This window comes from Fulmarus glacialis, unplaced genomic scaffold, assembly GCF_000690835.1.
Source record: "Fulmarus glacialis isolate BGI_N327 unplaced genomic scaffold, ASM69083v1 scaffold9787, whole genome shotgun sequence".
Classification (NCBI taxonomy): Eukaryota; Metazoa; Chordata; class Aves; order Procellariiformes; family Procellariidae; genus Fulmarus; species Fulmarus glacialis.
In genome coordinates, this window is record NW_009222609.1 from 1 (window position 1) to 26,242 (window position 26,242).

The 26,242-nt window shown below is 40.6% G+C and overlaps 1 protein-coding gene across 1 annotated transcript; it reads left to right on the forward strand.

Annotated features, from left to right (window-relative positions):
* The first annotated feature begins 11,200 nt into the window (after window positions 1-11,200).
* On the forward strand, window positions 11,201-26,019 carry IL20RB (interleukin 20 receptor beta). The gene is made up of 7 exons (XM_009581501.1): window positions 11,201-11,258; window positions 16,868-16,994; window positions 17,717-17,907; window positions 20,797-20,921; window positions 24,710-24,860; window positions 25,184-25,293; window positions 25,894-26,019. The coding sequence occupies exons 1-7, from the start codon at window positions 11,201-11,203 to the stop codon at window positions 26,017-26,019; spliced, it is 888 nt and encodes a 295-aa protein (XP_009579796.1).
* Window positions 26,020-26,242: the final 223 nt, after the last annotated feature.

Sequence of the window (26,242 nt, forward strand, 5' to 3'; positions counted from 1 at the left end):
CCAGGACTGCTGGTAAATGATGGAGAGATGAACTTTGTCATAAAGAAAGATCACTGAATTTATATATTGTCTTACCACGTTCACTTAGATATCACCTGAGGCCTTCCATCAGATCAATGTAAATTCTGTTTGTAAGTCAGTATAATCTTTAGATAGATGATTATTCATAATGAGCTTGATTACATTTTTTTAATCCATGTTATTAGCCTAATTTTAAAAGGGAAACAAAACACTATGGCGCTTTCAGGTCTGCATCTTCACATTGGTAAAAATGAGAAGGGATTTCACTTTTGGACCATTGAACGCAATGGAGTTATTATTTGAGATGAGAATCTGGCTGCATATAAAATATCTTCTGTTGGGACAATAGCTGAAGCTACCTAAAGGGAGGTTCATAAGAGTCCCCTTTCTGGCTCTTTCCATTTTGAACCATAGAAAAGAGGTGTGGCACAATCAAAGGCAGTAGTTCAGAACTTCTGAGATATATTAAGCATAAGATGACCAGAGAAATCATAAAACTTTAGAGTCTGTATTTAGTCTAAATTTATTGAGAGGCTGTCAAAACATTTCTCTGTGCCAGCACTGTTCCCTGTACCTTCAGAGAAGAAAATGTGATCCTTTCATTAATGATTCAAAGTGGCTAAGGCTATTTTGAAATAGATCAATGATCTGTGAAAACTGACACTTTGGCCCTTAGAAATTCAGGCTTTGCTCAAAGTTAAGGTTGCTTTAACTTTTCTTCCATGCAAATGTTAAGAAAATTAGCAGGCTCCTTGAACAGAAGCATGAGACAGAATTATATTTTAAATTTTATTAAGGTCAGTTCTGCTAACTTGAAGATAATAATTCAATGTATATTGCTATGCTCATTCACTTCCTCATGCTCACATGTAGTAACAAGAAATCATGAAGTTTATGCTAATGGTATATTAGCTGTTTCCAAAGATGTGCTTTGTAGCATAGGGTTCTAACAGAGGGTAAGGCACCTTGTCTCTCTTACCCTTCCTCTTCAACTTCTCCACCCATTTATTTAATGTGTGGTGTCTCGCCTTAAGTCAAAACTGCAGACAGATGTCAGCAGGTGGTGGCGAACCTATGTAACTGGATCAGAAGCTCACCTACTGTGTATAGGCAAGAATAAGAGGTATCAACTAAGTGGGCTGAACTTCAGCTATTACCACGTGGCAGATAGATTTGTCCAAGCTATTAATGTCAGGCAGAGAATCCTTCTGATCTTCTCAAACTTCACATGGTGTATAGCAAAATGGCATTCCAGGAATTGTGGAGCATTGGTAGCTGAAGTTGATAAAGAATAGCAACGGCAGAAAATCCAAGCCAGTATTTTTTAAGCAACAGGTATTAGAGACTAGGGGAACTAGGAGACTGCTGCCTCAGTAGCAGTAGCACCATGTTATGGAATAGAAACTCTTCTAAGAGAAACACTTCACAAGCTAGACGGCCTGTGATGATCCGAAGAGAAGTATATGAACCTATGTAACAGACTAAAATAGGAAATGTAAATCTGAGCTGATTTGGTAGAATTAATGGGCTTGATTTTAAGCACATCTTTTAAACTGTCTAGAATACAATTTTTGGATACCAGATGGATTATTCTCACTGGCACAGCTATGCTATCTGACTTCTTTTCTATGCTATCTGACTTCTTTTCTTATGCTATACTTCTTTTCTCCTCTTCATTTTTATTCCCAAAGACATCTTCAGCACAAACAGGATTCTCTTCTTTAAAAATTCTTATATTCTCATCCTTAGTCCTGATGGCAGGCTAAGTGAGAAGTGTTTTCTGAGTTTACTTCCATATTCATCTGCCAATATCTGACCATCAGGCCAAACACAGAATTTTGACAACAATAGTTGATGGTTTCTCTCATAAACCTACAAACATTAAGACAAGTCAGACGTCCATATGCACACTCCTGTGTCTGCCCAGAGTATTCAGTATGGATGATCTTACAAACTTCTACAGGCAGTTACTGGGACCATACAGAGATGGCTTTGGAGTGTTTCTTTTTAAATTACTCTGTAAAATACCAATCTGTTGTCACCCATAGAGTCCCAGTATACATCAGACATTGTGTATAATCTTGAAATGTATACTGTTTTTAGCTTCTGAAAATCAGAGAAGTAAACCTATCTGATAAGCACATTTTGTAGTTACAGAAGGCATTTGAGGGCCATAGTGCTGCATACAATAAGGGACTTGAGAATCAAAAATTAGTGTTAGTGATCTCACAATGATTTCTTCAGCCACAGGCTGTAAACTCATATGTGGAAGAAGTTCTCCCCAGACTGACTCTACTGCAACTCCACTGAATTTGGCTTAGTTTGTAAAGAAACAGAGAATGTAAGGTCATGCTTTAGAAAGTGACAGTAATTGGAGGAGGTGAACTTAAGAAAAACAAACATGCAGTTCCCATGTTAATGTCCTGAGAAATAACCAGATTAAAAAAAGAGATGAGTAAGAAAAGAAACATGATTTATAATAAGAACTGTCCCTTAGCTGAATGCTTATATATATTTTCTGAACTCCAGGAGGCTTTTGATACTGCAATTTGGCTCCTACACCTGCATAAATATTTCAAGTCATGCTTACTTCTTTCCTGTTAACTCAATTTTTCTTAAAATCCTTCTAGCTTTCATTTCTTCTAACCTACACTCTCCTTCCTTATTTCCTTACTTCTGGAAAATCTAAGATGGAATTCATGAAAAGCAAGTGCTATATACATAGCAAAACGCTCAAAAATGTCTCGCTCTGTAGAAAAAAGGTATTATCTTTGTTAGTTGTACCTCTGTTGTGCCTTTTGCAAGACTCTCTTGTTCACTGTGCTTGGGATTCTTGGACCAGTTTGAATTATTTAAACATTCATCCAACCCAGAGACACTTTTTTCAAACAGGAAAATATTCATCCTCACTAGAATATACATTAGGCTTGTTCCCAAAATCAAGACTCCCAGATTATCTTTTGGCACTGAATTGCTGGATGTATCTCTTAGAGATTTCCATAATACATTTTACCAGTTTTTTCTTATATAAAGGTGTCTTATTTTACATCTCTTAATTCTACAGAATTTTGGAAAAAAAAAAAAAACAAACCACTAGGTTTGCTCTATTTATGATTCTAGAAAACATACCAGAAATCAAGGGTTTTTAAGAAACAAAAAGAAAAGGCTCCCTTTTTTTAAATCTTGTGGACAGGGTTAACAAAGTTTTTCTGTTTTTCTAAAATTAATATTCTTTCTCAGCGGGATTAGTTGGGGATAGGTCTCATCCAGAAATAACAGAAATACATTCACAATTGTGTACTATAGCTTCCAAAGGTTTTTGTCTTCAGAAGTCAAGTTATCTTTGACAAAATAAGATGCCTACAGCCATTTTGTGGAGCAACAGTGACATTTAGTGGCCACTGAAGCAACTCCTAAATCCTGTTTACCCTTTATTGTCTTGTTGACCCCGGGAACATTTAGCATACACTGTCACCCTCTCTGTGATTCACTGTTAATTTCCCCTTCCTTCTCTCCCTGTCCTTTTGTAGATTGCAATGTAATATTTGTAAATGGGTGAAAAGCTATTTTCTGTAATAGGCATTTTAACAACATAAATTTTTGTTTTGAGACTTGAAAGTCAGCCCTTCTGCATATCATGATAAAACAATAATAATTAAATAAATTCCAGCTTGTTTGAGAATCAGACCAAAGCAGTGCATTGTACAAATCAAATTGCAAGGATTAGATAGAACCATTATTTCCCTTAATTTTTCACTCAGTTATCTCAACATTCTGGTATTAAGCTCAGATCGTTTATTTGTGGCTTTGCTTTGAACTCTGAGCAAGAGGTACTTGCTCCTTCAAAGTCCCTGTTTCCTACTTCGCTTCATAGGAAGTGCCCTCTCCCAGATCTCTGTACCCCTATTGATACAATTTTAACTTATGTCTGCAGAACTCTGCGAACTAAACTGGAAGAGGAGCAGAGCTGAAGCTGTCCTAGCTGGCATGCTGTAACACCGCAAGCAGCTCCCTTCCTGACCTTAGGAGCCACAGGCTCAGGAACATAAGGCATCACTTACTCATTCTGCAGCACAATCCAAGCCATGGTCTGCATATCAGCACGGAGTGAACAACCAGGTCTAATAGCCAATACAATAGTTCAAAGCTATTCTGTTTTAAAATAGACATTGGTTCATTCTGATGTAGGTTTTAGGGAAACTTCTGCAGAGCGCCAAGAGAAGAAATGGTCAACACTGAGCGCATGCATCCTAATGCTTCAATACCAGAACACTGAAGAACATTCTTGAACCTACATACTATTCCTCACATTCCTTCGGGAAATTGCAGCCTGTCCAAATTTAGCATCCACCTAAAGTTTGACTCCCTCATATGTACTTGTGTGTACATTGCTATGTATTATTAGATGCCAACTAGGCTTCACTAAATATATAGAAGCAGCTTCAGTGAAGGGTTAATAGACCATTGCATGTTAAATTAAGCCTATGAGTTCCTTTGGGATTACAAGTATTAAATAAATGAGTGATTGTTCTGTTTTATTTCACTCTGATTTCAGGGATTCCACGTATTTTAACAAAGGAGATCAGGCATTTGATAATGGTCATATGAACATAAAAATTATATTTAGAACTTTTGGCCCTGTTTTTAAATAGAATTATTTAGCTTAGCCAGTTGACAGGATCCACATATCTACTGATGTGTAAATTCTTGCAAGTCCATCCTGTGTCCCTTACTGGGTCTCTAATACTCAGAGAGAAAATGCTTGTTGAAAGACCAAAGGAGAAAATCAGACATTCAGCTAATGTCACAGCAGCAGCTCTTGTACTCATCTTGTCTGTATTATACACTGCCATTCAATGGAAGGAGTAAATTAATACCTACATAAGTGGAAGCATTGAAAGAGTAGAGATGAAAGTCTTGGGAGAGAATTGGGTAGATAAAACAGATAGTTTTGCTATTTGACTAATTATAGGAAAACAGGACATGACTATCTCTTCCTGAGTCCACTCATTTCATTGAGAACTTAATTCCTTGTTTTCTCACTTAAGGCAGTATTTGCAATGAGTGTCCCAGTCTGGAGAAAGCTTCATATTACCTGTATGCTGAAGCCCATAAGCAGTTGTGAAAGCACAGCATGCAGTTTTTTCAGCCGTGTACTAAAGTTATCCTTCAAGACTCCTGAATTTAAAGGGCTATTTCAGGAACGTATTGTCTGTCCTGACCAAACTTCTTCCCTACAAAGAGCTTTGTATGTTTTATAGATTTAACCACAGCCAGGAGTTTCTTTCAGGTAGTGCAATAATTTCTCTTTGAAGAACTTGAAATTGTGCATTAATATAGTACTGCTCCCTCTAGTAATTTATTTTCTTCTGTCAGCCTTGTTCCCAATTCGTAAACAACAGCAGTAGTTGGTATGCCACTGAAGTGCTGTGTAGAGACACCTGATGCAGCCAGACCAATGTAGCTCATTTAGCAGCAGCAGGAAGCTCAGCAGCTTATTCATCCTGATGCTCAGCTATGTTAGTCCACACTGAGCTTTGCGTTGCCCAACAAAATAGTTGCAGGATCAGGATTACTGTATTCACAACCAGCTCAGCTAACTCTTAAGCTGCTTTTCAACAGCATTGCAGACAGTCACGTCTCCAATAAGAAACTGGTTTTGAACTATGAGGAAGCTGGAATAAGGGCAGTTGCTAGAAATGTTTCCAATCCTGAGAATGATAGCCACATACTGCTTCCCAAAATACGGTTTTCCTCTCCCTCCTATCCTGTGTAATGGTTTTGCAATGTTTGTAAATTCTTGAACAAATGTTCTGCAATAACAACAAAGTCCTGCAGAAGTCTACAGAAGACAGACAGTCTACAAACGTGTTGGTCAGTTTTGCAAGGTTTCAAGTCTTCTCCCAATGAGAGGGAATTTCTTCCTCAGTGATTGGATCCAGATAAATTACCTCTTTCTAAGCTATTCATATTTATTTAGGTTCTGCCACAGGTTGGAAGCTTAAGCTTATCACAAAACATATGTAAATAAATCAGTTGTTCAAATGTTTTAGCATCCACTAGGATATCTGAGTATAACAAAGAGTTTGTGATAGGCAGTTCATAAAACCCTGTCCACTTGCTTTTCAAATATGACTGAAAGCTTTCTTTTCAAATTGTCACTTGGATCTTCTCTTTTCTGTTCCTTCAATCCATTTTCCTTGCAAATAACCACATGTGAACAACCCAAATTGAATTAGGTATGGTTTTCATAGTGTTGCTTATTTGCACTAAGTGATGACAGCCATAAATTAATTTCAAATAATTTTCTATAATTCACATGAGAACCAGTGTAGCTATGTATTTTTTGCCTAAATCTATGTTCCGGGACTAAGGTGGCAGTTCTTCATGCATTTCTTCATGCATTTTCTCAGTTACCTGTCAAACTCTCTTTTCTACTGATAAATGGTGAGGAGGCTACTTAATAGTCTGGTTTCCTACAATATCAATGATACACTTCGCCAGGGCAGTGTGACCAGTTCTCTAAAGAACAGGTTCCTAGCCAGACCACTCTGCTTCCTTACATTGCAGCAACTTGAGTTTTCAGTTCCGTGTCACAACAAACCCAGAAGGCACTCTGGAAGCACATGTTCATCCGTTTTTCCCTTAAACTTATTTTATTTGGCAAGTTTTAACAAGGCCTTCCGGTTCGCATTTTGCAATTATGCCTTTTTACTGTTTGCATCCTATCCAAAAAAGGCAAGCAAAGAGAACAGGTCTCCATCATCATTGCCTTAGATACAGAAAAGATTTGCCTGAGACTCCAAATTACATACAAGCTATCCCTCTATATCTTTTGCTGGAACGCTGTTCTTGGCTACCACAGTGGCAATAGTCCCAAAAGTCTGTCCCCAGGTGCTGGACCATTCATCACTGAAAATAGTCAGTCAACTTCTTGTTTCACCTGATGCACATCTTTAAAAGGATTTTCTTCAGAAAGAGTTTATAAGATACCGACTGGGCCTTTATATATGTTTGTTATATATGATCATAAGGAAATCCAAGCAAGGATTCTTAGCATTCTCAAGTTCTAGCAGTGCACATTTCAAACCCATTTCTGAATAAGTGCCTATTTCATATATAGTATCTCTTCCTGCAACTAATTGCATAGCTCAACTTGGTAACTACTTCTTCCCCAGCACACTTGGTTTTCTCAAGCTTTCTTAATCAGTTCTGTGATTTCCATTCACCCAGCAAATCTGTTACACTTAATAGCTAGCCACAGAGCTAAACTTGCTGTGATTTACTAAGAATGTAAACAAACGTATCAGATTTACATATTTTGCTTTAATATCCTTCTAAATTGGGTATTCCCTTAGGAAATGTTGACATATCTATCATCAGCAAGCCTTATGTTTGTAAACGTCCTTCTGGGTTTTGAGCAATGTTTTTTTTTTTCCAGAACAGTAGCAAGTAATGGAACTGTTTTCCTTACCTTTTGTGCATTATTGCTGATTTCCTTTGTTTTACAAACTGAATTATCATTGTTGCAAGTCAGTTTGGCAAATGTTATGATCCATTTTAGAATTGCCCTGTTCAATCACACATATTAGAAACAGAACTATACTCACAGGCCCTAGGGCAGTCAATTTTTCCTTTTCCTGGTAGTGGCAGCTTTTTTTCCTCATGAGCTGCTACAAAAATTGTTAAAAATCTATGGCAAGTTCCACAGTTTATCAGTATGTCTTTGTCTTTCTTTTGCTGATCTTCACTTGCAAAGCCAAGTCTACCCAAGTATTAATAAATCAATTTATTGCCAATTTATTTTAGGAGTCCTCCTTGTCCTCCTTGTATCAAACATACCAAAAGCTCAACTCTGTTTACGTATTCTGCCACTATTTCCTGGCAAGGTTAAGCTCATGGCTGACTTCAAACAGCATGTCAAGGGCTGTACAGTCTCTTTTTTTTTCTGGTTGTAGATTTTGAATATCATCAAAATTATATTAGTCAAATTTGATGCAACAGAATCCTATTTCTGTCCATCTCCTGAGCCAGTGATTGTGATGCTGATGGTAAACTGTGCTAAACTGACCACCCAAATAGTTTTGCAACATTTTGCATTGATTTGTATGAGCAAAAATAATCCAGAATACCTCCAAAGCAGGCAACTGTTGGGAATTACCCATAGTTTCTTACTGATCTGGTTCCAGTTCTGACTGACTTCTACTGATCTGTGAATTTTTAATCTTTTTCTCAGTGTTTTTTCTTAGCTCCTTAAGTTGTTTTTTAAACTAAGTCCAGTGCTCTGTTTTCTGATGAAAAATCAGGTTGCTTATCCAAGATCACAAATCTGCAAGCGAGAAAAGAACTGAATCAGGTCTCAATATCCAGGCTTATTGGCGTAACTATTGGCCTGAATTACTTGAAATACAAGGCAAGCATTACAAACCAGAGTTGATCAGACAGATATTAATCTTTAGAAATACATGCTTAATAACATAAAAATATTTCACTGAAACATTAATGTAACCATAATTGTGAAGGAAAATTATCAAAACATTTGTTCAAAATGACGTGTAAAACTGATAAAATTCTGAAAGCAAAACAGTAAAATTGAAAGAGTACTTCTATCTCTTTCAAGCCAAATATTTTCATACAGCATTTCAAAATAAGGGGAAGTCTCAGAAGGTATTTTGTCACTTTTATTCTATTGTTGCTTTAGTCTGAATAATCACTTCTATCCCAAGCCTCCTGTGTTGCACAACTTAGTCCTGTATATGCGCTACCTTCAGCTTCCACCTCAAGTTTTCTTTAGATGCCCCACAAATCCATTTCTATGCTTATGTTGTGCTTAAGTAGCTATAATCAAGGAAGGAAATATAGTGTAATATTATTATAATTTTCATTTTAGAGTCTTGCTGATAACTCAGGGCAGTTGCAATCCTTACTGTTATGGCAGACTCACTCTACGTCTTCTATTGCTCATAACTGATTAACTTTGATATGGGGCTGTATTCATTTTCCCCACCTTTGAAAAGGTGGCTGAGTGGCTCACAGACAGTGAGAAATCTTTGGAAAGGAAAACTTCTAGCTGTGTACCTGATCCCAATAAATTTGTTGCAAACTGTATGCAAACTCTTTTCTGTGCATCTGTTTCAGTAATAAAGTGAATGGTATGAGGCATAATTCATTACAGATCATGTTGGTTTTGAGATACTTCTCAACTCTGTCTGAATATTTAATCAGAGTGTATACATCCACATGTTTATGGCACCACAAGACGTAAACCAGTGAAGAATCAGACGTGCTACCAGGCCTAACTGAAAGATAGCTCAAAACTCAGGTTTGCCTTATTTATACCTTCTTGGTACAACAAGAGAACAGATTTTTTTCAGCTGACAATTAAATTTTGCCTGCCTTCTGCAAATACTTATTTTGCTTCCCAGCAAAAGCATAGTATCTTATTGCTAATACTGTTAAACACATCCATGTTTTCCTCTTGGACATTGCATGCATTTCACAGCAATAATGAAGTCACTCACCACAATACCCACCTTTTGGTTCTCAGTACAGACATTTGATAAAAATAGTAGGAGATTGGGATAATGAAGAGCAAGAAGATAAAAGTTTACCTGAAAGCTATGAAATACTTTCAGAGAACATCCTTCTATCATGGAAGGAAAACATTCCTATGTTTGGGAAACATACAGAAGCATGTGCCTTTCAGTGTGTCCCAAAGATGGAGGGAAGGAGGAAAAGGAAGGATGGAAGGTATGAAGGAAGGAAGGGAGGTAGGAAAGGAGGAAGAAGGGAACTGAAGGAAGGATGGAAGGAAAGAGGACAGAAAGAACAAAGGAAGGGAGGAGGAAAGGAAAGGGAGGGCAGAGAAAGCAAGGGAAGTAAGAAGTGAAGGAAAGAGGGAAGGAAGGGAGAGGATGCAAGGAAGGAGCAAACTTTGGGGTGTAGCTGCTTGTGCTGTTCCTCCATGTCTGAGAATCTGGAGACCTGTGATTAACTGAATACTAATTTTATTCTTTCATAAATAAATAAAAAAAATCCTTTCTTTCCTCAGAAAATATGGACTAAACATGTTTTGACAGATCCTTTTAGTTCACCACTGAAAACAGTAGGCATGTATTTGCTGTTAAAATGTATCAGAAAGGAAAAATTTTTTTTTAAGAAATAAAAGCCCTTTCTAAGGTGACAAACTATAAGGAGGAGGAAGAGGTTTTAGAGGCAAGGTTTCTAACACTCGCTTTCATCAGAGCTAAAAGCATTTGGTAGGATTTGGCTTTTTCCCCCATTATCTGTACAGTCAGAATTTAATTTGATTTAAATGGCTTTTTGCAGAACATAAAAAACTTCCACCTAAACTTTGTCTTTCCCTTGGCCTCTGAAGAAACCGGCCTCACAAGCACAAAGGTAGCTGCTGCTGCAGCCTTGGAGCCAGCAGGTGGTCTGGGTTTCTAAGAAGGTCTCAGAGCTGGATCAAGCTGAAGAGCCTGCCTTTGCTTGAGAGGCAAGATGGAGAGCAATAGGCCTTGGAAGGTGGAAAAACCTTGGGATACATGTGTCTGCACCAAATCAGATCTGAAAACAGAATGTCCTCAGTACACACCCAACACAGATGCCATGAAAATAGTATTTGAAGATAAATTGGAGCACACACAACTCCCTTCTGCCAGCCCAGAGGCACAGAGTCCTTCCCACTCCTGTGTGCAAGGTCTGTGGTTACAGGCATGCCTTATTAATACTGGGGGTCTTTCCTGGTGCTTGGAAGCACCAGGATTTATCTAGTTTGGGGGCTGAGCAGAAAAATGAGCATTTACAGCTATATAAACTATATGGAAATATCCAATGAATCCTGTTTCCTCCTTATAATGTCTTTGTTTAACACATATAATTGCTAACTAAGTGAAACAGAGTTATGCCATCCAGTTGAGCAGTTGCACAGACCTGTAAAGAAATGCTGGCATCAGATTACCCTGGCACACCTTGTAACTACACCCCTACAAACAATGTATGTACAGCTTTGGTATTGGCGCAGGCAGGCAGAGAATTGGTGTTTGCAGTATTCCCCTAGAGTCTCCACTTCGATCGCATCATGGCTGGCTCAGACAGGGCTCCCTGTCTAGGAAGGGAAGTTTCTGAGCTGTGCAACAGGGTATGAATGTGGGAAAAGGCAACAAGCGCGAGCAAAATGTCACTAAAGCTCATCTGCTTCTTCCTCAGCACTCTGATTGCACCAAATCTCACAGGTAAATCACTAAAATATCTTCAGTTGATTTAAGTCAGAAGACAAAGGGGTTGTGAGAAACAAAAAGTCTTTTGTCCTTTTGTTAAAGATGCCTCTACAAAACTTAAGCCAAATACTATGAGGTCAGGTGATCTTGAATTTTAATTCTTTGTCTAAAATTAATACTAGGATAAGCAAATGAGAAAGACAATCCATAAATTCTATGTTCTGCAAGTCAATTCTGAAATCTAAAGGGGAGTTTCAGTTTGAAGGAAATTAACTTACTAATACTGTATTTGTCTCTGCTCTTTTGCTGTTCTGTGAGAAATCGAACTTTTGAGTCCTCTTTTAATGCTGATCTCTTTGAGCACAGGGGATGCCCTGCCTGTGGAGCGGATGCAGGGTCAGAAAGGAAGGGTATAAAGTGTTAATTAATAGCTCAAAAATGTTCACTAAGGGTCTCCTTTACCCTGGGAGGAGGTTATGCAATTTGTAATCTGCTTCTCCAAGTAAATGCTAGGCTCATCTCCTAGAAGGAGTTTGGCCTCAGATCTCCTGACTACACTTCAGTGTTTTTGTGATGGTCAGTCCTCTAGAGGGCAAACATGGCTTGCCAGTGTGCTTGGATTTTGCTCAGTTCTGTCTCTCTAAATGTGCCATTTTAGCTCCTGAATTCAGGTTGTGTCTTCCTCCATTTTGTTCTCTGCCTCAGAAAAAATAATTTTGTAGCTTCCTTGGCCAGCAAAACACTTTGGATCATTATTTATAGTATTTAGTTGCTAGGTATGGAAACCACTGGCTTGGCGTCAAGTTGCATATGCTCTGAAAGTTTATTCTGTGGAATAGAGAAGATTATGACAAATGTTTTTTAAAAGATGGCAGCGCTGGGCAACTATTCTTTAAAGAAATTTGGTTTTATTTTTCTGTATTTTTGTTTAAGGCCTGGCTAGTTGTGTGATGTTTCTGCACAGGAGTGATGTTGCCTGTGTGTGTCGTGACTGCCAGTCTTGCTCAGCCAGATACTTATCCAATTTTGTCTTCTACACTGTGACAGACAGTAGCAGAGAAAAGTGGGATAACTTACACTGTGTCCCCCATCCTCTTTGCCTTGACCTGAAATACGAAAATTTGTGTCCTAGTCTCCTTTTTGAGCAAAGAATATTTTTTGATTGAAGGCTTATTCTAAATCTGCCCCTGTGGTTGCGCAGAGCAGACACCAGGATAGAAGACAGTGTGGTTCCCATCTAGGCCAGGAGTACACGCTTTGTATCCCAGGTGCTGGGGAGAAAATGGGCAAGGGGGGTATGTGCTAGGCTCTTGCCTTTTGCAGTCAGTTTGTGCAATCGGCAAATGAGGGAGGGCAATTAGAGTTATAGCCGAAGAGATTGTTTAGCATAATTTATTATTGTTGTCTAAAATGCTGTGTTTCTAGGAGTTAAAGATGTACGGCTTTCATTTTCACCATTTAGCTTACAAAGAAATTCCTTTAGCTTTTTGGGGTGTTACAGACATTACTCTATTTTCTTGTCACCTATATTTAAAGTTCAGAATTCCCTTGTCAGATTCCCCTTCACTGAAATTTCCTCAAATGCGGAGAGGCAGACCTTGCTCGAAGATGGAAGAAGCTGGTGACGTTGCTGTCCTCCAGATTAGAAAAAGGAGATTAAATGGTACAATGCTTGGAAGTTAAAAGACAATGCTTATTAGCACAGCAGTAAGGAAGGATTTCTCAGCCCTGTACATAAAATTTTAAGGGGCATGCCAGAAAAAGCACAGATGAGGGAAAGCACTTCTGAACACTATGCAACACTGATTCTGTTTTTTCTTGTGTTTGTTGAGCCCCTGAAAGGAGAGGCTATTATGAAAAAAGAAGTAATTTTATTAATATTTTTGCAGTGTTCACTTACATTTAACAGTAAGTAGTGGTGATAGTAGTGATGAAGTAACAGCAAGCAATGATGAAGTAGTAGTGATGAAATATTATTGTGTTCTATATTCACAGAGAAAGAAGGGTATCAAAATCTATCCCAGAGCAATGGAATTTTATCAGGGTTTATTTAAGGCATTCCAAACTGAAAAGTAAGACAGACAAATGTACTGGACTTGGTAATGAAAGTGTTTGGGTTTTTTAATGGTACATTCTTTAAGTTTAACACAAAGAGGAGAAAAATGTTAAATGAGAAGTGATCACATTCTAAATGGAAATCCATTCTTTGTGTAACAAATGGAATGGAATATACTGCTGATAGGGTAGGAGGCAAAAATACTATTTACAGAGGAAATCTGGACTTGTCTTTTCTTTGGCATGACTGGAGATGTTAGGGTAAGAGTCAGTACCCTGGCTTGAAAGACTCTAGTTTGGCTTTTCCTGTGAGGCTATTTACATATTGCTTGTGAATCCAAAATCAAATGGAAGTGGTACGCAGCCCCGGGCTAACAGCCTTCTGGGTCCTGCCTGCTCTCTCTGTCCAGTTGTTTCTTGCACTTTGTATGATTGTTGTTTCTTTTCCCTTCAAAATGCATAGACCAGAGTTAATGGAGTATTTTAGTACTGAAACAACATACTTCCCTGTTTATACTCGGTGCTTTCACTGTTTATATAACGTAGAATTGTCTCTTCTCCCAGTGTGTATTTGCTTACAATTGTTTTGTGGGCTGTTGCAACAGATGGATTGGAGAAACCATGAATATAATTTGTTTGTATATGACACAGGATACGTTATGTCTAAATCAACAGTATTTTGGAAGATCATGAACCTCTCTTCTGAACTACAGCTTTCAGCATGGCTCTGGGTCCCAGGCAGAAATCAGGGAAGTGCATCATTGTTTTTATTGCTCAGGGACCCGATTTAATTTGTGTACTGGATGAAAAGATTTCAAGTTTTAGCTTTACACCTTTTTGATTCAGTCCTGAGAGCTGTCCACTGTGTTTGCAATAGGGCATGGTTATGCAGTTACAAACATCTCTGTATATACAATCAAGTGAGACATACTAAAGTTGAATCATAAGTTTCACTTTAGTGTATTTGTTATTTAATTATTTAACCGTACAAGCACAAAATCTTATAATTTTTACACGTAACAGCTACACACACACGTGCACATATATATATGTATACTTACGCCCACGCAGATACCTGTTTCTGTATTCTTTGATTATGAAACGTAAAGAATATCTTTCTCTAGGGGTGCAGTTTGGTCATCTGAAGGCAGATGTCCAAACTAGTGCACCATTCATGTGAACTATATGTCCATAACACTGTACCCCACCACCATTGTCTCACCTGCAGTGCTGGTGACTTAGTTTTCTGACACTAAAATGCAGACACTCCACGGCACTGAGTGAATAGCTGCGGTGTGCTATGGGTTTGCCACAGAAGGTATGTGGCCCTGTAAAAATCAGCAAATATGCTCTGTAGATAACACATATGAGTATCAGGTTTTTATGTATCTTCTTTTTCTTGGAGAAGAGTTCTTATGAGTAGCAGAATTTGTGCCCATCCTGAATCTATTAATACCAAAAAGAAACTTAAATCAGTGAACTCCTTTTTTTATAGAGACACATACGCTGTCATTAGGCTCAGAGTTTTTCCTAATGAAAGGAAGAAAGAAACCTTAGTGTCTGTATACAAACTTTTATGGTTCAGCTGAAGTGAGGTGTCAGGTCTCACTGTGCCAATAGAAGAGTCACTGGTTTTGCCAGCAAACCAGGAAAACAGTGTACTAAGCTAAGCATAGCCAGGAAATGAAGATTGGTCTCAACCAGATACAAAATAATCTTTGGGCCATGAAAAGGTAGATAGTCCAACTCAGAACTATCTTCTTCTTTTAAAATTGGTTTCTAGACAGTTTAATAAGATAGGGTCCAGTATTGTTGAATAGAAAAAAAAATATATCCAAAAAGTCCGAAAGTCACGGACTTAAAAAATTAGGAAACGCTCCAGTGCAGTTCACCCCTGTTCAGACCTGGAACATCATCGTGTGCATGAGTCATGTGGAAAAACTAGTGTCTGATCATGTAACTGAAGTCTGTTAGGTAATTCATGCACTTAGGTATGCCAACTCCCAAAATTAACATGGGAACCAAGAGTACAAGGAAAAGTAGTAGCAAACAATCTAAATGTTGAGAAACATGGAGAATACAAGAGACCAAATGGGTGGTTGAGCTGCAGAGTGAAGGTCAATAAAGACTTTTTTTTTTTAAAGACAAAAGGTGCCTTGACAGTAGTATGGATCCCCAACCGGACATAAGTGATAGAACTGCTGATATGGCAGACAGTGACTCTTCCACTATCTAAATGTCAAGGAAGAAAGCTTCTCATCCCATAGATATCTAACTTATAGTTTAAAGAACAGCCGAGCATTGTGTCAACAAATCCATATAACTTATGCCAAAGAATCATAAAAGAGTTGACATCAAGGCTCTCCACATCATTAGTGATTTTATAAAGATAGGAATACAGGGAATATTCTAAGAGCAGAAAGAAGTCCGATGTTGTTCCAATGCTTTAAAAGAATAATCAGCATGAAAACATTGCTCGTGGACTTGTCAACCTGGTTTTGATCCTGGGTACAACAGCTGACATTAACTGGGTAACTTTGTAAACACAGCCTAAAAGAAGACACCCTCTTTTAATAACAGTTAAAGACTAATGGAAGATAGACCTTGTTAAGTGAAATAGATGTAATTAAAAAAAATAATTAGGAAATAATCTTTAGGTAACATAGATACATTGTGATAGAACAGTTACCTTGTTTCTGGGAGAGTGTTGAAATGACCACTGCTACACTGGGTTGGTTGAAACTGCTCCATCCATTCCTCCCTTCCAATGGTTCCTTGGAAACCATTCCCTGCTGAGCAGAGAGAATGTAATTTTCCTGGGGCTGGAAAGTAGCACAACAAAGAGAAGTCTGTTCCCATAGTGTAGTGCAGGATGTGCCTGTGGAGAATCCTGCGCTCTCTGCTCTGGTCCAAGCACTGCTAAGGATTTTACATTAAGATGCCATAGGATAAAATTAACTACACTGTAGGTACCATCCCATACTTATGCTTTGATGATCTCAGAGTAATGTAATAATTTCATTTATAGTCCATTGAATAAGTTTATTCTATTAAGAGGTACTTTGATTACAGCCTACAAGCACTTAAATTGTTAGAATCCTGCAACATGAAAAAAGCTGTACCAGAGCTGGGATCTTTTACAGTGTCCAGTCCAGTCAAGCCTGGAAAGAAATACCACATTTCTAACCATGACATCCATTGAGAACAGTCTATAGAGTGCAATAGAGTATCTGTTACTTGTCTTCATTAAATCGAATTGGATGGCTTTATAAAAGCTTGACCTTTTCTCACTGTTTTACTGATACAATGAAAAACACTGAAATAATGAAAAGGCATGCTTTGCCTTTCTGTAAGCAGTGCCAGCTTAACTGCTCTGTCATTTGCTCTTTGGTTGTCATTTCTTCTTCTCTGTAAAATACCTTCAAACACTGAAGTGACAGTAGCGAAATGAAGAGTGTGTATTTCTGATGCAAAACACAGTTTTGCACTATTCTTCTAAGCTTTTTTCCTAGTATATTCGTATACCTTTTTTCTTTCTTTCTTTTTTTTTCTTTTGCTGGGAATTTTAGGTGAAGATGCTTTGTTGCCAGCACCTCAGAACATCTCCATTCTTTCTATCAACATGAAACACTTCTTAACCTGGAGTCCTGTGATCGTCCAGGGAGAAACTGTGAGATACTCTGTGGAGTTTCAGGGGTAACTTCTGGGTTTTTATTTCTTCTTTGCTCTTTGAACACTGTTTACTTAGACTTAAAATCCTGCACTGTTTGGATGTCTTGAGCACTATTCAGTTCCCAAGCGTAACAGAAGTTTGATACTCCAGCAGTGTTGATCACAAGTGGGGGAAAAAAATCCTTTTGCTCCAATTCTGAGACTGTTTACAGGTTAATAGACACCTAAGTAATCCAAGGTGTGCATGAAGCCTACATATGAAAACTGCCCCTGTCCAAAGAATTCAAAAGTTAGGAAAATTAGCAACAGTTTATTTAGAAGAGGAAAGAGAAAACATTTGAGATTTATTCAGTGTTAATCTTTTAAACGTTTACCACACATTACAGGAGGTTTCTGCTACGTCTTGAGTTTGCTTTGTGTCACAGTATGGCTTTGGAATTCTGGTTTCCCAGGGATGATCAAGTCAAGTGAGTGGGCAGGATTTGATGCATCAACACTGCGTTGGCTATCCCCACCTCCTACAATATCGTGCTGCGTTTGGCTCATGAACAAGCTGGCTCTGGGATATTTTCTCTAGATAAGATCTAAAACACTCCCATACTGGTTTCATATACGCCTGGTATTCCAGCCCCAATGTATCCCAGTACTGGTTTTACCTGGAAAGAACTAGCAAGCAGCCTTAGCCCATGTCACAGATACATCTCCTCTCAGACTGTTGCCTGTCTGTTTTCTTTTCCTCTCCTCAGGGAGTATGAACGAGAGTACGCCAATGAGAGCTGGATTCCCATCTGTGAATGTTCACTCATCACAGCCACGGTGTGTAACATGACAGAGGATATCTCAGCCACTGTGGCCTATAACCTGCGTGTAAGGGCAGACGTTGGTGCTAGAAGATCAGAGTGGGGCACCCTGAAAGGTTTCTTCAATCGCATCACAAGTGAGTCCTGCTATTTGGCTTAAGCTACATTGGTCGTGTTAATTTCTCAGAGTTCAGTGTTGAGGGATTCCTCACGTGCACGTTTGTGTACTGTGCATGTCACACAAAGCATGTAAACACACAGAGTACATCCTACTTCTCAGCTCCTTTCGTGCTGCGTTGGGATATTTCACTCTTAGACAGTTCTTAGACATGAGTTCCTCCTGAGGCAGGGCCAAATTTACCAGGGCTTGAATTTCAAGGACTTCAAAGATAGGTAAGAAGACTCCATGCATTTCTTTTGGCAAGTTGGCCACTCTTGCCCCTGATTCCGAAGAGTTCTGATCAATCAGGGTTGCTGTCAATGTTCCATCTAATCTGTGTCATCTAGTCACTTCTGAGGGTCCAGAACCTGACCCTATGGAAGCACTTACTCTAGAAAACAGCCATGTCACCCTCTATCTGCCTCATGCTGTCCTGGAAATCCTGCTCCCTTGCAGACATGATTCCCTCCTCCCATGTTGTCTGATACATGAAGTAACCTCAGAAGAGGAAAGAAAAATGGAAACCGTAGCATTGCTGCAGTCTAGCAATGCAGGGTATTTTCTCCATATCCTTCCAACTCCTGCAAAGCTTGAGGCCCAGCTCAACCCAAGGATCATGTTGCAGCCTAATATTAGCATACTATTTCCAGCGTTCCTCTGGAATCATTACCTCTGTTCTCTGCCATGTAGTCAACTGCTTTCAGCGATAGAAACCGTGGTGGAAAACCTCTGTTGAGGTCACTATTGGAGTGCAACTCTCAGTCTGGGATGGGCAGCAGTCATCAGTTTTAGCCAGGGGAGAAATTGCCTGTCCAAGGCCAGAGCTGACCCTATCATAAACCTTCATCAGTCATGGAAGTTACCTGCTACTTCATGAGTGAGCAGTCCTCACTCATACAGAGCACTTAGTCAAAGCAGCACCCACAGAAGTGCCACCTAAGTGTGGCACACTTGTGAGTGTGTCTCTTGGTGTGGAAGTATTTTCTAGATAGTGCTTTAGATGAAAAATCCTTCCCTTTTCCAGGAGCTATGGTGGCACAGAGTTAAGCCATGAAAAATCCTTTCCTTTGCCAGCAGCTATGGTGGCACAGGGTTGAGCCACAGACCACACTGTCAGGCAGAGATAGGGGAAGGATATTCCTTAGCTTGACCCTCTTCATGAAGAAAAGCAGCAACTTTCTCATGGTACAATGAAGTATTTGACAGCTTGGTCCTGTGTCTTAGAGACCTCAATACAATCCTCTGGCTAAGCTGTGAAAATTCAGAGGATACAGCTTGCAATGGGCTGCAATGTGAATATGCATATATGGACAAATGTTTAAAGGAGAAAGAAAAGTCACTGTAAGTTCTTGTACTTACGCATTTTTACTGCTCGCTTTCCCTTGTCTCTGCTTTTGCATCTCTTAGGAAACCTGGCATTGAGCCTGAGAGGAACTAAGGAATTCAAAGCACAGCCCACAGGTTCCGTATGTGGTTTGTAGACAGTCAGGGCATTAGCACAGCCCACAGTACTTCTAGACTAAAAAAGTTCCAATGTCAAAGCCTTAAGTGTAGATACACATAAAGTATGATGACACATGGAAAAGACTTTTAAAAGATCATCCTAAAACTAACAATTTAATCAGTCTTACTTCTTCATTTATCAAAATTCAGATAGTTAGTTAGTATCCAGTGTGCCAGCACAGAGATAAATATAAATGCTCCTGTTTGGTTAGTAGTTGCATCCTGCAATGTCCATTTGTTAATACATTAACCCAGTATTTGTTTTTAACCTCCAAATGATGTTATCACTTTATTTATTTTGAGACATCATGTTAAGCAGATTCTCAGCTTTTAATTTAAAAGTGTAAAGTAGTTTTCCAGGCCTCCCATTTGTGGCACACTCATCATGAACATACTTGGATTTTATGTTTTCTTATTGCTCAGTATGCATGGCAATTCACTGGATATAAGAGCAAGTTCTATTAAGAACATCTCTTCTGTATATTCCTATACATTGCTCTCCTTCCTTTCTTGAAAGCAAGGAGGTTGAAACCAGTTTCAGCTACAACAGAGTGGTAAAGAATGACATACATAAGTAGTGCAAATATGATCTCTGTGCTGCCTTGATTCCCGATTCACAAATGTACAGTGTGTAGTTTCGTACATGCTTGATTGATTCTGATTGTTTCACCAATATTCCTCAGACTGAACAAAGCTTTGAATATCAAAGTAAGCATGAAGCAAATCACCTACAGATTTACTTGCATACATTTACAAGAACTTAAGTCACAGCAGGTCATCAACCCAAGTCTGTCTAAAACCATGTAGATACTAAAAGAAAATCAGGATTCATGTGAAATGCCAGAGTTATCCTGAGGCTCAGAGGCTCATATTGCTTTTTCCTTCGCCTTTGAATAACTGCCAAAATTCCCATGAAGAAGCAGTGGTTTCACAGCTCCTGTTCTGTATGTTAGTGCTAAGCTAATGCCCAGGAGCAGAAGAACTGGCCTGATCTGGTGTCTCAACTTCTGGTCGCCCAGCTGGTTCTGCTACTGTTGATCACACGGGACCCTCAGGCCAGACACTTCCTCCACTGGAGATAATTCAAAACCTTTCAAGTTCTGTGCAATTCAGCTATTGCCAAACTCCTGTTTGCAATGCCAGTCATGGTCCTCCTCCTGCTCAAAGTCAGCTACAATATCTAGATGTACTGGGAGGTAGGGCAGAGAGAAATTTCTGCCCCACTGAATCAACCAGCTATTATTCCAGATTAACGATACTGTGCTCACGATGGCAGCTTCTTCTTTTCTCCTATCTGGGAAAGGGAAGACAGTTTTTAAGGGTTGCCTCTGGTGTGATAATGGTGCTCTCTCTGTGTTGGCAGCTTCCCTGACCCCACCTCTGATGAAGGTCATAGCAGATGGGTATCATTTACTAGTGGAGCTGGAAGACATGGGGCCTGCCTTTCAGTTCTGTGTTCTCTATTGGAAGAAGGGCCAGGAGAGTAGGGTGAGTTTTACCCTTGGGTTTTGGGCAATAACAGAGAGCCCACATACTTAGAGTGAAAGCATACAGACATTGCCCAGGGCCTGTTTGCCAGTCCAAGCTCCCGCTGTGAGGCTGAAGGACCTGCCTGGCGTCAATGTGCCATATTCCTCTGCACGTACCAGTGGGTTGCTCTTACCTCCATGGAGAAGCTTGTCTGTTCCTTCCACATTTCCTTCTCTGGGAAGAGGAATCGGAGGAATCCCCTCAGGGACCTCAACTATTGAAAGAAACCAGAAGTCAGGAACTGAAGGTGTTTATGCTCACCTTCTTCTCTGAACATCATTTGGTTTATTCAGACCAAGATTAAGGTGTCACACTGAGGCGCTGACAAAGTTCTCTCAGGAGTTTTTTGTAAAACAGCTTGCCTGTGACAGTGAGCTGTAACTTGCTTAGCTGAGGGCATTGCTTACACCTGGGTAATACTGAAGCAGTGACAATTTGTGTTCCATTTGGGTCCTTCTGTTTTCATTAGACATCAATTTTATTTTTTTCTCCTGGGAACTTGGTGCTTCCATAGCACCTAAGAACATAAAAGCGTGAAAGCAGCCATATAAAGTCAGACCATGGAACCTTCAAACCCAGTATCTTCTCTCTGCCAGTGGGCAATGGAGATGACCAAGGAAGATAATAAGGAGAGGGCCTTTGTGTAATTACACTTAGATTATTTTCTGAGATTTCAGAGACACGGCTGCAGGAAATTCCTGAGCCAGAGCTGATATCATTAATAGCCCTTGATGAATTTTTGTTCAAGCCATGTAAACTTAACATGTACAACTTCCTGTAGTCAGAAGTTCTGCAGCTTAACTGTTGTGCAGTCTAAATCTTGGTTTTGGAGAGGGAGAGAACAGTTATTCCCTATTCACTTTCCCCGCCACTCTAATAGTTTTATATTGTGTGTCTCTTTCCAGGCCAAGGACTCCCAGCCTACTCAGTTGTTTCTTATGGAAGCCCTTCCAGCTCTTTTTGTCTTTACCAAGGTGGGCAGGGAGTAAATCTTCACAGTTCAAGGTGCAGGAGCACTATGGGTTAACACCATAGAACAAAACACACCTTCACGCTCTTTTCTTTTCCCAGCAATTGTTAACATGTGTGACTACCACAGAGCTGACTATTCCATGAAACCGGAACCCCAAGTTCCTGTTTCTGATGGGGGATGCTCAACTTAAGGTCGAGTCACTGACTGTGTAAAAATGAAGGGGAAAAATTTTCATGAACATCATTTCACATTTATCTGTGTTGAATTTCGTTTGTCATTTTATTATAAGGTCCTCCTGCAGTTCTTCACAGCTGCCTGTCATCTTTACTATTCTGAAGTGGCTTTTTAGTGTTATTAGCATGTATCAGTTTTCATTTTTCTTCCAGATCATCTATAGTAATACAGTGGTGAGCACAGCTCTGCATGGGTCTCCACCATGACCTCCTTCCACTCTGAGAAAGGATTAGCAATTTAACCATACAAAAGTCTTTCTTCTATCAGGAAGCAGCAGGAGCAGGGCTGCTCACTATGAGCAGGCAAGCCAGGAGCCAAGGGTGATCCCAGTGCAAGCAGTGCCCTCGCCAATGAGGCACAGACACGCAGGGTCTGACCAGAGTGAGCAGAACCAGGTACTGGTAACAGGGTCCATCAGCAGCCACAGACAAGACAAGTGATGAACCAGGCCCAGGGTCCGTACAGGGACGCCAATCAGGAGCAAAAAGGAGATAGGGCCAGAGACAGGGCTGGAAGACGAGGCTGCAATGTACTTAACAAGGGTCCATCCAGGAGACAAGCTAAGTACAATGTAGGTCGAAGGTCCATCCAGGAGACAGGTCTGGAGACAGCACACCTCCAGCATAGCTCAGGCAGGAACTGAAGGTCCTGGGCTGAGCTTAAAGGGGCCTCCTGGGCTGTGGACAGGAGGGGGAAGGTTGGGAGAGGCCGGGCAGGGCTGGTCAGGGCCATTGCAGCCTGGTTTGTGCACTCAGAGCTCTGATGCCTTTTTATCCCATGGCTGTTAGCTTAATAGGCTTTTGAAATAGATCTTCTTGACTACCTTTTGGAAATCCAAGTAGACGAGATCAACCTTGTCCATGAGCTTTCTGACACTTTAGAAAGAATAATACAGATTTGTGTCTGATTTCCTTTTACGAATGAAATGCTAACTCTTCTTCAGTATATGATATTAATCACCTAAACATTAATTCCAAACTTCAGAAGAGTTTCTACCAACTGGACTGTCACAAGCATCAGGTTTGCTGGTTGGTACATATCCAGTTCTCTGCTGGGACTCTTTTAATTTTTTTTTAATAATTGTCACATTTGACTTGTCTGATTTGAGGTTTTTGCAAGAGGGGACTGTCGTGGTTTAACCTGGCAGGCAGCTAAATATCACGCAGCTGCTCGCTCACTCCCCCCGCCAGGGGGGCGGGGGGAGAATCGGGAGGGGGAGAGGGAGGAAAAACTTGGGGGGGAAGGGTGAGAGTGAGAAAAACTTGTGGGTTGAGATAAACACAGTTTAATAGAACAGCAAAGGGAAAATAATAATAATAATAATGATAGAATATACAAAATGAGTGATGCACAATGCAATTGCTCACCACCCGTGCTGACCGATAACCAAGTAGCGATCGCTACTTCCTGGATCACGCCTACCATTCATATACTGAGCATGACGTCACATGGTATGGAATACTCCGTTGGCCAGCTGAGCTGGCTGTCCTGATTATGTTCCCTCCCATCTTGTGTACCTAGCTCAGTCAGTAGATATGGGAGCTGTCCTTGGACTAGCAGGGTACTTAGCAACAACTGAAAACATCAGTGTGTTATCAACATTCTCCTCATACTAAATCCAAAACACAGCACTAGGAAGAAATTTAACCCTATCCTAGCCAAAACCAGGACAGTTACATAGCCCAGGTAGTCACTGACCTGATTTTGTCCTTGAAATCTTCTCAAACTAATGGCCCTCAAGATCACGTTTCTGTGGAGAAGGATATTTTGATGGAGAGAAGGACTTGCCCTGCCAGGAGAGCCCTACTGGTTTGTTGGAGGTGGAGGTATGTGTGTGATGCTGGAGGCGGATCAGGCCTGCTGTGAGTGCATCTGCAACACAACAAGCAACTAGCTAATTGTTACCTGTCCTCTCATGACTGGGAGGACTGGGAATAGCAACTTCATTTTGCTAGCAGTTAATGGAGTCCTATTTATTGCAAGAAAATAATGTACCGGTGTTCATATGCTGTTTAAGTGTTACAGTTGCACACACCAAATTCACTTGCTCCTCACTAGCCCAGTCCATCCCCTCTCTGTGCTCCAGAGTCCTGACCCAGCTCTCACACCCCTATCACAGCATGGTTCTGGCACTTCTATCATATCATGCTAGCACAGGCATGATTTTGGCATCCCAGCAAAAACTCAGATCAGTAAGACCTTACTCAGTCATCAAGCCCTTACACCAAGGGAGTAGGTCATGGTCTAGCGTTGTGGCCCAGCATCATCATTATGCCTCTGACTCACAGCTCTTTCTTTCCGTCCCCTCCTACCCTTCCAGACCTGTGTGGTCTCATTCTGCACTCCACTGTGCTTCCTTGTCTGCTGCTTTTCTCCCTCTCTTCTGTTACTCACACAATCCTCTCCGACACCTCGTACTCCTATTATTTTCCTTCCTTTTTCTCCCAGTAAAGTCTGGGCTAGCATCGTATTAAGACTCCTATTCTTAATTAGGTCCTTGCCCTATGTTCTGATGCTCTCTCTCCTGGGCCTGTGGCAGATGCAACAGAAGGTGGTGAAAGAGGTCAGCTCCGTGGTTCACCTGGACACCATGGAGGCAGGACCTGATTATTGTGTAAAAGCTCAGACGTACGTCGAGACGATCAACAGAAGCAGCAGCTTCAGCCAGACACAGTGCGTGAGGGCACAAGGTAACAGCCAGCCTTCCTTCCTACTCCCCTCATGTAGTAATGCCCAAGAAGGATAGCCCACAGCTCTTCTTTTTGTTTCCACCCGATATCTCCTGTCTTGTTTGCAAATGTGCTGCCCATTTGTTCCTTGGGGGAGGTAAAAAAAGGAAGACTCAGGAGTGCAGCTGCCTACGCTGGCACTGGTATCCTTCCCTGGAGTGTGCCAACAAAGGATCTCACCAGGGTGGGTGGGAAGAGCAGCCGCAGAGGGTGCAGGCTGGCTGTATTGAGTGTTCTGTACTCACAGTCTCTCTGAGCAGTTTTGCTGCTTCTGTTGTTTCTAGGTGGCAGATCCATGTTACTGGTTACTGCCCTCATCTCCTCTGTTGGCTTTGCTGTGGCTGCTTTGACCCTGCCTTTCCTTACCTGGAAAACAAGTAAAATCTTAACACTGGTAACTTTTTTTATTGTACTTTATTGGTTTTTAGGGTGCTGGGTATTCACAGGAGCATGGGGCAGGCAGAAAAAGCAGACACATGTATAGGAAGCCTTGCTCATTCCAGTGTGATGAGCTGAGCTGCAGGGGTCAAGCAGCCCACATGAGTTGGCTCTACAGCTGTCTCTGCCTTCAGCCTAGAGCCCTGAACAGGGAAGGTGCTCCTGGTGCTTGTGGGGAAGCAGCCTGGGAGGCATGGACTGACCTTCCCTGACCAGCGGCTCCCTGAACAAAACAGCTGTGTCGCTGGCAACACTGCTCCATGTCCCCTGCTACCAGCACTGAGCTTCTCAACTCTTTGGTGAGGAGAAACCATCAAAAGCAGCCTCTTTTCTCGCTCACTCACGAGAAGTATGTTTAAGTCAGTAGCTTAAATGTGCTGTCCAGTTCAAGTGAGAATGCAGGCAACACCTTTTGTGGCTCTGGGTTCCCGAGCACTGGGTCTCTGGGCAGTTGTGGCAGGAAGGACGAGAGGAACGGTTTGTGGGGAAAAAGTACAAGACAGACAGACTAGCTCATCATCCTGAGGGTGTTTGAGTGAGTGCATTTGTTTTACAGAAAGTATCAGAGCCCCCCCCCCAGCTGATACTGTGTGGCAGTGAAGAAGCTGAGCAATGTGACCTGATGGTGCATGTGATGCCCTCAGAAGAAGTTCTCCAACTGTGGATTCAAGAAACACTTTAGAGCACCTCAGAAAAAACCAGCCTGTGGAAACAGATGTTCTAACCACAGCTGGCAGATTGTGCCCCAGCCACTTTCCTCAGAGTGCCGATAAGTAACATTGTTTTCTCTGTGTCTAAAAACTGCTGCAAACCAAAGGTGTTGTATATGATGAGCATGTGGCCTCCTCTGGTTCTCTTTGTATTATCTTCATCCACCTATGTAAAAAGCAAGTAAAGGTCACAGG